This window comes from Lactuca serriola, chromosome 6, assembly GCF_051521515.1.
Source record: "Lactuca serriola cultivar US96UC23 chromosome 6, Lser_US96UC23_V15, whole genome shotgun sequence".
Classification (NCBI taxonomy): Eukaryota; Viridiplantae; Streptophyta; class Magnoliopsida; order Asterales; family Asteraceae; genus Lactuca; species Lactuca serriola.
In genome coordinates this window covers 26,217,833-26,231,109 of record NC_136413.1, presented here as the reverse complement: position 1 = coordinate 26,231,109, position 13,277 = coordinate 26,217,833, and the positions used below count along the sequence as shown (strand labels likewise).

General features: G+C 36.9%; 1 protein-coding gene across 1 annotated transcript; it reads right to left on the bottom strand.

Moving 5' to 3' along the window:
- Positions 1-11,848: 11,848 nt before the first annotated feature.
- LOC145058522 (uncharacterized) lies at positions 11,849-13,004 on the bottom strand. Its single transcript, XM_079006415.1, has one exon. It carries the CDS (start codon positions 12,849-12,851, stop codon positions 11,994-11,996), a length of 858 nt encoding a protein of 285 aa, XP_078862541.1. The 5' UTR covers positions 12,852-13,004; the 3' UTR covers positions 11,849-11,993.
- Between the last annotated feature and the right edge of the window lie 273 nt (positions 13,005-13,277).

The window sequence follows — 13,277 nt, the reverse complement described above, 5'->3', positions numbered from 1 at the left end:
ATGTATGTATTGGAACATGACATCCCGAGATTTTATTATTAAATGAAAATACATTCTCTTTGAGAAATATTTTGATAAGTTATTATCATATCTTGTTTTGGGAACAAATTCCGCAACTGTTTTCTTTAAAAGATTACTCTGATTTTATAAAACAAAGCATAAACAAATCGGTCTTTTCTGGCCGTAAAAATGGGGATGTCACAGATTAGCCTAGAGGTTTTCTTAATCCACGATTATCCTAGTAAAATGTGTAAAACTTGAGATCCACTTATGGATATAAAGAAAACATATCAAGTTTGCAGTCATCATTTTAATATAAAACCACAAGGTATGTTTTTATATCAAAATGAATAGAACATGTGTGTTTACTAAGAACTAGTGGGAGCACAGTAACATTTATAACATTGTATGAATGAGACATACTTAATCATAAGAAATTACATTATGACCTTGCCAAGACTTTTCTCCTTAACTCGGAATGCATTTCTAAGATGAAATACTTATAAAGGACAAGATACATTCTTGGAATGTACACTGTATAGAGATAGATAAAAATGAATGTTAAAACTTTTATATATTTATGCATATATTAACAATAAGGCACGTTACCAAAAGTTTAGCACCTAATGAGATTGACCGCGGTCTGTATCTAATGTTTTACTTGATGTCTGTAGCAAAAGGATAACTGATAAACCAATTGTAGCTTTGAGCAACTGGGACTTGGGAATTGATTGAATGGCACAAAGTCGTATGTTGATGGGTGCAATGAAATTTTCGTATACGTTCATCGGTGTCTATATCAGTCTAATATGAGTCTTACGCAAGTGGAAGATTGAAAAATCTAGTATGATACAGAATCATATTAAAGTGATATTGCTAATTAACATATTATACTAATGGGTCACACTAACAACAACTTGATACAATTGATTATTTATTATATATTTATTTTAATAAATATTCAACAAACTTCTATAATTAATTAGAAATTATTTACTTGTATGAAATCATAATTTTCATTAGCAAGTAACATTACATAATTCATATGGTATGAATTAGTATGTCATGCACATAATTTTGGACTAGATAAATCCTTTTGTCTTTTAGCAAAAAGTTAAAGTTATATTTTATAAAATTGGGTTATAAAATATAAAACTATAGCCTTTGTTTTCTCTTGCGAAATCCGAAATTAGAGAGTGTTAGAGGAGTATGGACTCGCAAATTGCTTAATCAAAAGTAATGAGTAAGGCGTGCATGCATAGGAGACATGTTGGTCTAGTGCCATAAGTGCTGAAGGGGTTAAGGACTTTTAGTCACTCATTTTACTTTAAAAAACACATGAGGATTTCATTTGGTGCATCCTTTTTACACCAATTGTCGAGAGCTACTTCATACTCTCCCTGTATTCTCTTGCTTTTAAATCAATATCAATTGTTGCTCTCATTTTGCTTTCTTTGAACCATACTTGGGTTTGGTTCAAATCTTAAGATTTTTATAAAAAGAAGTAGAATTCTATATCAAGTTTAGTCATTGATGGTGTCTCTAAAGTTCCACATTCTCCATCAACTTCCGAGCCTCTCAAGAGGACCCAAAGAACTATAAAGGTTGTTATTTCTTCATCTTCTTCTTTGGTGCTTGTTTTTCTTTTTAAACTTTGCAAGATGATCTTTTGTGGGTTGTAACTAGCTCATTATGTTCGAAAATTTGAAGTCTTCCTTTCGCCATTTTATAAGTTGTCGAAACTATTTTTGAACTAAAAGCCAACAATTATTTGTTCTAGAAATAGGGCTATGTATGAGGTTCTATCCAAGTAGCATAGCGAACACTTGACTCCTTCCCCATATTAGACATAAACTTGTTCATAACTTTCACTACATATTCCTTGTGTATACCATAGAGCATGTCAAGCTACCAATTGTCGTGGAGTAAGACACCATAACATTTTTGTTTTGTCTTCTTTTGTCTTCAGGGATTGCTTCTTTGAGATTCTTTAGTGACTTCCTAACTATGTAAATTTTGGCCTTAGCATCCATCATGTTGAATTTCTCTATAGCTTTATCGATATATTTTTCTTAGGGAAGTTTCAAATTACTAGTAACTTTGTCTCTGACTATGCTTAGGTTGAGTATATGCTTATAAACCACTAGCTGCTTCATCTTGAACTTTCTAGATGATGGCTTCTTTAGGTTGTTGATCTCTTATATTGTTAATTCATAGCAACATATTGTCAACATATAATTATACTATTATATATTAGTAGCCAAAATTCTTCAAGTATCAAAAGTGATCCACCTCACATCTCTTGTACCCACTCCTCTACATGAAGCTATTAGATTTTAAGCACCACTAACTTTGTGCTTTCTTCAACCCATATAAACTTTTCTTCAACTTAGGCACCAGATTTTTCTTACCAAAAGTAAGAAAACCATCAAGTGTAACACATGTGTTTTGAGGCTAAGCATTGATACAATGATGTAATAGTTAGAATCAACAAATGTAACTTATTTTGAAGTAATAAATAGGAATTACTTGAATATTATGTGGAATATGTGATTTTATGTGCATTACACTTATTTATAAGATATAACAAAGAAGTTATGACGTGTCGAAGTTTCACGACAAAACCGACACGACACTGTGTGACGTAAAAAGTGAGTTTACGATGAAATAGTTTTTAGCCTTAGCAATCTAAACGAAATTCGTATTATACCCTAACCGAGAGCGTGCATAAAAAGAACGTCCAAATCTGACTTCTTATGTGGAAGTTATGAATTTCTAAGATTTGGTATAGTAGTGTGCAACCCGGAGTTCAAATTTTAGATCGAGTGATTTGTAGCCGAGACAACCTAAACAAGAATCGAAGATCTCGTTGATAGGAGCTCAACGATAAAAAGAAAAGATGAAAATGGATGTCGGATGACAAAGTTATTAATTTTTAACGGAGTTTTCCTGTCCCGGCCTATTAAAAAATATAACTTTAAAAATAAAGTCAAAATTATCCGACAGAGCTAAACGAAAATTGTAGAGTACGTCTCTACCATTGTGTGGATATAAAGAAAGTCGAAAATGAAGCTCGTATGTGAAAGTTACAAATCTTAGAATTTGAGTGTGTAATTTGCGAATGTTGTCTGAGGGGAATGCCTCGCGTAGAAGAGCGAACGCCCTGCGTTCGCAAAGACTAGGCTTCGGTTCTCCACGTCGTTCGCAAATACTAGGCCCCGCTCCTACGACCTGCGTTCGCATGAGCGCCTTGTGTACGAGGAGCGCAACGTACCACCGAGGGTACGCCGAGCGTACTGCGAGGCTTCGGCATTATAAATAGTGGTGCGAGGCCAACCATGTTCTTCACACTTTAAATATATTCTTTCTCTCTATACTCTCTCTATAAACCTCCCAAATACCCCCTCGCCCAGTCTAGGAAACTTCCCTAGCACTAGAGGAAAGCCCCGAAGCGCCAGAAGGCTCCGAGAAAAATAGTTTTTCGGTTCGGAAAGTTCTGCTCCTGCAGAGTGCAAATTTCAGCAAACCTCCCAGTTTCGTCAAAAGAAATCATATTTTTAAGAAACGAAGTGTTGTCCAAGTTGGAATCACCACCATATCAAGTGAGTGCATATTTACTTTCATTTTGCACATTGATATGAAGTATTTAATATAAATTACGTGCTATATGTGCATATTCTCTGTGTTCTTGATATCTATGCTGGATGAACGATTTATACATGTTTTAAATGATTTAAACTGTATATGTATTTTATACCTACGAAAATGTTGGGTAAATCATGGGTAGATGAAAACGTTGATGTGTGATAAAACGATGAGAGACCACGATGTTGACGATGTTCCAGTCATCTAAAATGAGTATAAATGACGACCACGAACTATTCTAGACAGTCTAGAGGAACGCTAGTAGGCTCGCAACCTGTAGGTGTTTGTGGACGATGTGTTCACCAGTGTAATCCATCCCCCTCATGGTTGCCTTATAGATATTTATTGCTGAGGAACCCCCTTAGCAGTAGTGTCCATCCCGATGAGATTCCTTAGGATAGATCCCTTATGACAGATGTTTTAGGGACGTAAAGTGAAGATATGGGAAACGGGTAATTGAGTTGATTTATTTAATGGAGTTAATAAACTTAACTATTGTGGGTTGAAAACCCTATGTGCTCACCAGGCTCCCCTGCCCGACCCACTCAGTTTTTGTATTATAAGTAGTGACACAAGACCATATATGCGATGATTTGATGAGAGATTATGCATTATAGGCCAGTAGAAATAAATGGAATGTTGTAAGGCTTATGTTGTTTTTGAGGCCTATGTTGTTTTCTGGCCTATGTTGTTTTGGTTATGCTTCTTATCTGTATTGACAATGACATCCCGATGTTTGTAATGTAATGAAAATACATTTCTTCGAAAATAATTTGATACTTTATCATGTTTTTGGGGACAAATTCCGCAACAATTTTCTTTAAAAGTATACTCTGATTTTCAAATAAAGCATAAACAAATCGGTTTTTTTTCTAACTGTGAAATTGGGGATGTCATAATTATTATCAGAGCATTAGTTTAAGCGAACTAGGAATTTGTAGGATTTATCGACTTAAACTTAGAATGCTAAGCGATGATTGTGAGATGAGTGTCTACTAAATTTTAGACACAAGCACTAGCTTATTTTAGGAAAGATGCCTAAAATGCTTTGATGTGCTAAATGATTTTTGTTATAGCTATAAAGATGCCTTATATGCTATTAGTTGTTCGAATATATGGTCTATTGCTAACCGGATCTGGAAACCATATGTGTTTAGGATTCTAAACGTTCGACTACGATATTAGAACTAGCATGTAACATTTCAGAGAGACAAGGAAGATTTAAACGTCTATTGTAAATAAAGATCTAAATTCACCTACTTTGGTGTATAGATCGACATGGAGAGAACCCGAAGTGGACTTGGAAACGCAAATGGAAATAGGAATCAAAAGCCTTAACCCCAAGTGATTGAGCGTGCATCGAAAGGATCTTTCCTAAAATAAGCTAGTGCTAGTGTCTAAAATTTCCTGGTGCAACTAAAAATCCAATACTGCTCCCGAGCTGGATCTTCTGGAAATCAACAATGAGTTTTAGAATCTGAAGAAGGGAAGAATGAACGTCATCGAGTACGCTGTAAGTTTTATAGAGAAGATGAAGCTTATTCCTTACCTAGTTCCAATTGAACTCTCTAAGGTCAACAAGTTTTCCCATGGATTACCAGCGGACTTTGGTTCAATGGTCAAGAAAACAATCATTTTGAAAGCCGCTATTTGGGCTGCTAAGAATGTTGAGACCCAGATAAGGGAGAGGGGCTTGGAGAGAGCCTAGGTTGGGGAGAAAAGGAAGTTCAATGGATCGTCAAAACCCAAAAAAAGAGCAAGTCTGTTCAAGGAAATTTGAAGGAGAAGGAGGCGAAGCTAAGTGGTGCGAGAAGTGTAGAAAGAAACACTTTGGGAAATGTAGCAAGGAGATGACTTGCTACAAGTGTGGAATGACTAAGCATCACGCCAACGAGTGCACATCTAACAAGAGGGCGTGCTATGGATGTAACGAATAAGGGCAAATTTTGAAAGATTGCCCAAATAAGAAGGAGGCACCAAGGCCTAACGTTCCACCAAAGCCAAATGCAAGAACATTCCACATGATCCTCGACGAAGTAGGTGACAATGCAAGAGATCAGGAGTGAGGATCTATATATCCATAGATCGGCATATGGAGTAGCCATATAGATAGTATCACGTGGTATAACCTATTATAATTGGCCTAGTGTAGCGTGAACTTAAACACCTATGTAATAGTTTCAAGAAATAATATAAATCTTGGTTATGTTATCCGATGTGTTAAATAACTATGTGAAATTCTTGTATGATGACTTGGAAAACTGCGAGACAATACTTGGGACGAGTATGAGTAGGTGTGAATGGTAGTAGAGGCCTATACAACCGGAAGCACATGACTCACACTTAGATCAGGGAAAGTCATAAGGTTACCAAGAAGCTAGTAATTGATTATGTTTTGTTCAAGAATGTCGTTACCATTGTTTCGATAATGACTAAGAAGATGATTGTTATCCCGACCCTATAGGTCATATCATATTGAGTCCGACTAAGATGAGTAGGTTACGTGGTTCAGGGAACCAAGATCAATGTAGCATCTGACTTAAACCAGACAATTGAAGTGAAAGATAATCGAAGCGATCAATATAAGTATCACGATCGTTGTTAAAGTAAGAAGCTTGTAGCTAGAAGTGTTGCATGCTAGAATGTGATTATGTCACATTAGAACATGAAGGAAGGTATATTTCGTTCTGGAATTTGACCCTAAGAGACCTGAGTCTCAGCATTGTGTCATACGATGAAAGGTCATTAGAACATGACCCATTAGTCTATTATGGTAATCGAAGGAAAGAACATATTCTAAGTTTTTTAAAAAGAAGGAGTCTCCGATATAGATCGAGATTGTGACTAAAAAGGTCATGAATAAAAGTCCAACATGAGAGCAGGTGCAAGATCAAGCACCGCCTGCAGTCAAGAAGTGCAAATGTTAGATACTCATTCGAAGGAGCATAGAAGCTATAGTAATTACCTAGGATGAAGATATAACGTATGAAGTCTTTTACAAGCCCTGTTTTATTGATGATTCCGTGACGGAATCATCCTAAGGGGGAGAGAATGGTAACGCCTGTGTTTCGAGGCGAAGCATTGATACGATGATGTAATAGTTAGGGTCAACAAATGTAACGTATTTTGAAGTAATAAAGACGAATTACTTGAATAATATGTGGATTATGTGATATTATGTGAATTATAGTTATTTATTAGATATAATAAATTAAGAATGAAAATAAGCGCCAAAAATAAAAATATAGATAAACCCAATATCTATGAAGAAAGTTGTAGTCGTCATGACATGGATTCCAAAGATATAAAGAACGCCAAAATCTGAGTTATAACGAAGAAGTTATGATTTGTCGACGTTTCGCAGCAAAACGGACACGACGCTGGGTGACGTAGAAAGTGAGTTTACGATGAAATGATTTTTAGCCTTAGCAATCGAAACGAAAGTCGTAGTATACCCTAAACCAAGAGTGTGCATAAAAAGAATGTCCAAATCTGACTTCGTATGAAGAAGTTATTAATTTTCTAAGATTTGGCATAGCAGTGTGCAGCCTAGAGTTTGAATTTTAGATTGAGCGATATTTAGCTGACACAACCTAAACGAGAATCGAAGATCTCGTTAATAGGAGCTCAATGATAAAAAGACAAACAAAAACAGACGCCCAATAACAAAGTTATGAATTTTTAACGGACGTTTCCTGTCCCGGCCTGTTAAAAATATAACTTTAAAAATAAAGTCAAAATTAGCCGACAGATTCTAAACAAAAGTTGTATCTACCTACGCGTGGATATAAAGATAGTCAAAAATGGAGCTCGTATGCGAAAGTTACGAATTTTAGAACTCGAGGGTGTAATTTGTGAATGATGTCCGAGGGGAACGCCTCGCGTAGAAGAGGGAACGCCCCGTGTTCATAAAGACTAGGCTCCGGATCCTCCACACCATTCCATGTGATGTTTGAAATGTAATTTATGAACCTTGGATATCACCTCGCTCCTACGCCCTGCGTTCGCATGATTTCCATGCGTACAAGGAACGCGTAGCGTACCACCGAGGGTACGCCCAACGTACTGCAAGGCTTTGACCCTATAAATAGAGGTATCGGGCCAGCCATGTTCTTCACACTTTAAATATATTCTTTCTCTCTCTACTATCTCTCTAAACCTCCCAAATACCCCAAGCCTAAGAAACTTCCCTAGTACTAGAAGAAAGCCCCAGAGTGCCTGAAGGCTCCGAGAAAAAGAGTTTTTCGTTTTGGAAAGTTCTGCCCCCGCAGAGCCCGGTTTCCAGCAAACCTCCCAGTTTCGTCAAAGGAATTCGTATTTTTAAGAAGCGAAGCGTTGTCCAAGTTGGAATCACCACCACATATTATTCTAGACAGTCTAGTGGAACGCTAGCAGGCTCGCAACCTGTAGGTGTACTCCATCCCCCTCATGGTTGCCTTACAGACATTTATTGCTGAGGAACCCCCTTAGCAGTAGTGTCCATCCCGATGAAATTCCTTAGGATAGGTCCCTTATGATGGATGTTTTACGGACGTAAAGTGAGGATAACGAGAACAGGTAAATGGATTGATTTATTTGATGAAGTTAATAAACTTAATTATTGTGGGTTGAAAACCATATATGATCACCAAGCTCCCACGCCTGAACCACTCAGTTTTGGTATTACAGGTAGTGACACAAGAGCATAGATGTGATGATCTGATGAGATATTATGGATTATAGGCCAATAGAAATAAATATAATGTTGTAAGGCCTATGTTGTTTTTGAGGCCTAACTTGTTTTGTGGCCTATGTTGTTTTGTTTATGCTTCTGACATGTATTGGCAATGACATCGTGCGGTTTGTAATGTAATGAAAATACATTTCTTCGAAAATGCTTTTATAAATTATTTATCATATTTTTGGGAACAAATCCCGCAACATTTTTCTTTAAAAGTATACTATGATTTTCAAATAAAGCATAAACAAATCGATCTTTTCTGGCCATGAAATTAGGGAGGTCACATCTGGTTATGCTATATAGATGTCTACTTCCATGTCACCGTGTAGAAAAGCTATTTTGACATGTAGCTACTCTAAATGGAGATCTTATATAGCTATTTTACCTAAGACAAACCCGATAGTAGTAATCTTCACAAATATAGAGAATATCTCATTATATGAAATAGAGGTTCGTTGAAAGTGGGTCTCAAAATAGTAGTAGATTTAGTCTTTCCCTTATATGTAACTTCATCCTCTTGGCTCCACTATCTCCAGGTTCATCATAGTTCCCACTGCTTCTGAACTCCCCATATGTCAAGAATACTAATTGGTTTTACAATGTCGTCAGTAACGACCCAATTTTTCAAAGAAATTTTTCGTTTTTAATTAATCAAATACATTCCCATAAATCATGAAACTCCAAAACAAATGTTTTCAAATCCTTGTTCATTGCAACTTTATTTTCAAATATCATGGTGTCCCATCAAATCGCCTGAGAGAGAGAGAGTGCACGCCGCGTCATCAAACTTTGCCCTTGCCCTTGGACTCAGATGAACCTGAAAAAAATCCACATACTGTAAGCTAATGCTTAGTGAGTCCCCCAGAGCATATCCCACACACAAACCACATAACACATATTAAATTAGCCATAAGCTACATATATCACATAAGCCATGCATATAACATATAAGGAAGCCTTGGAAACCCTCCCGCATCTTACACCTAATGCCACGGGAACCCCAATGTGGTCTTATCTACCATGGGAACCCCCACATGGTCTTCCTGCCTTGGGAACCCTCACAAGGTCTTCCTGCCTTGGGAACCCCCACAAGTTCTTCCTACCAAACAAGACATAATGCAAACTATACAAGTAGATATACTAGGATGCCATGGAAACCCTCCAGGGTCTTATACCAATTGTCACGGGAACCCCCTCGTGGTCTTTCATGCAACTATCACACTATCATATCGCATATTCAATCAATGATCTGCATCTCATAGAATGGGCCGACCTTGGTGCCTTAGACCCATTGATATGGTGAGAATAATCACTTCTCAAAGGCTGAACTGGCAAACTGAAGTCATATATATCCTATGCTACTCCTCCCAAACTGCCTATAATCAATGAGTAAATAACTCAGCATAATCCCAAAAATACCCTCAAGGTCAACCCTGGTCAAAGTCAAGGTCTATAGTCAAGGTCAACAGTCCATATTGACCTTGACTCGTTGAGTACAGTCGGCCACTCGCCCGGTTCCCTGCTTAACTCTTCGACTCGTCGAGTTCCCTGATGTTTACGACCGTAAACCACCAACCGTGAACCCTTGGCCGTGAACCCTTGACCGTGAACCCTTGACCGTGAACGAGAAAACCCTCTCGACTCGCCGAGTCACTTGCACAACTCGTCGAGTCCCCCCTTAGTCCCTTATGTTTACGGCCCTTTCCAGTGGGACTCAAGGCCCCAAACTTCAGATCTATACTCTACTAGTGTGGATTACACGTAAAGTTGCAAACTTTACGTGCATGTAAGGCCTCACATGGCCATAACACCAAAACTAACCTTCAACCAAGGTGTCATGCATGGAAAGGGAATGAGCTTAATAAAAGGTGCAACTTTATGATATTTGGGACCTAAGGAGGTCTAGATCTGGAACCATATCCTTGTGACGGTCCAAATCTATACTTGCTTCCATTTCCTCAAGGTTGGCCCTAAACTCTCAAATAAAATCTATGCTTAAGATAATAGATTCATACCTTAATTCGATGCCCAAGACGAAATAGATGCTAGATCTAGCGTTTTCCCTTTGATACCTCTTCTTCAAGCTTGGTTTCCTTCCATAATCTCAAAGATAAGCTCCCAAATAATCTTACTTCACACATTAGCAGGTTTGCGGCCGTAAACGCTCTCTTATGATGTTAGGGAAGGCTACAAAGGCGTATAATGATGCTTTTTATTGGGGACAAACGCTGAAACTAGAGCTTTCTCTAAACAGCTCTAACTCGTCGAGTCGGGCCTTTGACTCGCCGAGTCAGTTCCGACTTGCGTCCAAAATGTCTCGAATCTACTCAACGAGTTGATCCCCTAACTCGCCGAGTCCATGCCTAAAACCTCCCCAAGTTGGCAACTTTCCAACCAACACCTGAACCAGATGTTACATTACATCGTCGTTTGAGATTACACCGTGAATTGACTTTTTTTTAAATGCTTTTCTCTGTCGCGGTTTGTTGCAATCTCAAATGTAAAACACTTGTTGAGCACTACATCCCAACATCTAATAACCTTTTGTTATGGTTATCCCATAAACGGTAACCTATGTCATTTGACCCGTAGCATATGAAGGTTTATTTCCTTGCCTTTGCCTTGAGCTTGTCTCTTTTGAGTCCATGATCTTGAAACATGAGACATAACCAATGCGAGAAACAATTCAACCTATGAAGTCAAATGGAGAATTAGTTCATGCTTGGTTTGTCCAATGGCTATGAAGTCAAATAGATAATTTTGGCTCAACAACTCAACAAATGGCATCGAAGCGCACATGTTTTTGAATTGTTTTGATCCCAACCGCTAAGCTTAGGAATGACATCCAGCGACACATGTTTCTTTGATGAAAGATCAGATTGAAATATATAGTCTCAATTGGATTTTTTTTGTTGTTTTAATCCTTTGTTTTTGCATGTTTGGCTTATTTGTAGATTTTTGGCTTTTCGTCTAGTCTAGTGTCTTGCTAGGTATCTTACTTAGAAAAAAAAAATCATCATTCAGTAAAAGATATACAAAAACTAATAGCCAATTACTATACGAGATAATAATAATAGTTGTTACAACACATATTGGGTTTATATGTTTTCTTTTCAAGATTATTAAAGATTGTTGCTAAAACACCAAAATATTTAACCTTTTTAAGAAAGTAATTAAAAAATCAGTTTATTAATAAGTTATTTCAATCAAGCTAGTTTATCATTAAGTTAGATCAAGTAATTTTATAAACTAAGATAAGTTATTTTTATGAATTTATAAAAGGAAAGCTTGATGTAATTTCAAATCTGATTCTTTTTCTAACTAGATGGTAAGATGGACGTGTTAGAATAATTCATGAAACATAGTTATGGTTGAATTTTTGGACAATTCTTATTCTTTCGTACCATCTCCACTTTTTCTTTGGTGGGGTGGGTTAGAAATGATCGAAATTAATAAATATATAACCAATATCTGAAATCAATCTTTCCAAGATCTAAAATATACACACTATTTTCAATTTTCAAAAAATAAAGTTAAACAAAAAACCATAAGTATAAATGATTCTCGACCCAGAAGGATTAAAAAGGAAAAAAAAAAATATTATATGTAATTGAATTGGGGAAACTGATTAGAGCTTGAGGGACAAGTCAAGTTTTTGGGACTCATCTTGATTAGTCTTCAACTCCGGCCACCATAGACCACCAATCTCATCCTTACCGGTTGAACTCATTCCTGTCCTAACTACCTCAAACCTCCCAACACCGCCATGGGATGATGGAGCTGCCGCCAAACTTGAGGCGTAGCTTGCTGAACTAAGCTTCCCTATAGCTGGTTGCTGATCAACATGAGGTCTAGATGGCCATCCTTTTGATCCATAAAAGCTCTTGAACCCCGAAGCCGAACTCGAAAACATGGAATTAGAAGGCTTGTGGATCATTGAGTGTACCTGAATTCCAAGTGATCTGTTGTTGTTATATCCATGGAGAGGAAGCGATGAAAGGCTAGAACAGTAGTTTTGATCCTGGTGTTGCTGCTGCTGCATATATGTATGGCCAAAAGCTGCAGCTGCTGAAATCATGGGACCTGATAGGAACCCCATTCTTTGGCCTCTTTTTGCAAGATTTCTCTCTCTTTTATGGGCATTTTGGTGACCACCTAGTGCTTGTGAGCTGTAGAACTTTCTTTGGCAGTAGTTGCAGGAAAAAACCCTAGGCTCAGTTGTATCTGATGCTTGTGGGGTTGTACTTTCTGATGAATTACCCATGTTTAAACTGTCTAAAAGATTGAGTTCTTGATTCAATCTTGATTCGTCAACACCATCACAAGCTTTTGTCTTTCTTTCTTCTTCTTCTTCTTCTTGACCGATATCTCTTTCTTCATCTTCTCCTTCATCTTTTAGCATAATCTCTTTCGGTTTTCTGAATTCAACATCTGAAAATACGGGATCACAAGAAGAAACTAATTCTTCTTCATATGACAACTCCATCTCTCTTTCTCTCGATCTCTTTCTCTTGCTTGCTCCGAAAGGGTATGGGAACTGAAAGGGGGAAAAGAGGTTGTTTATGGAAAGTGAATGCTTTGTGCTTTAAGTGGAAAATACTATGTGAAAAGATTTCCCAAGATAAAGACTAAAGAGAGATGATTTGAGCTATTAAAGTACAGTATAATTTTAGGTAAAGCTTTTCACCTGACTCATGTTACCATGAATTATACCCTACACATTTAAAGTTGTACTAATCATAAATGTAAATATGTAATCATTTTAAGAGTGAGAAAGATTCAGCTGACAGTATATATATATATATATATATATATATATATATATATATATATATATATATATATATATATATATATATATATATATATATATATACATATATATATATATATATATATATATATATATAGG

Coding starts and splice junctions, on each gene's coding strand:
- LOC145058522 (XM_079006415.1), bottom strand. CDS start 12,851: ATGGAGTTGTCATATGAAGAAGAATTAGTTTCTTCTTGTGATCCCGTA.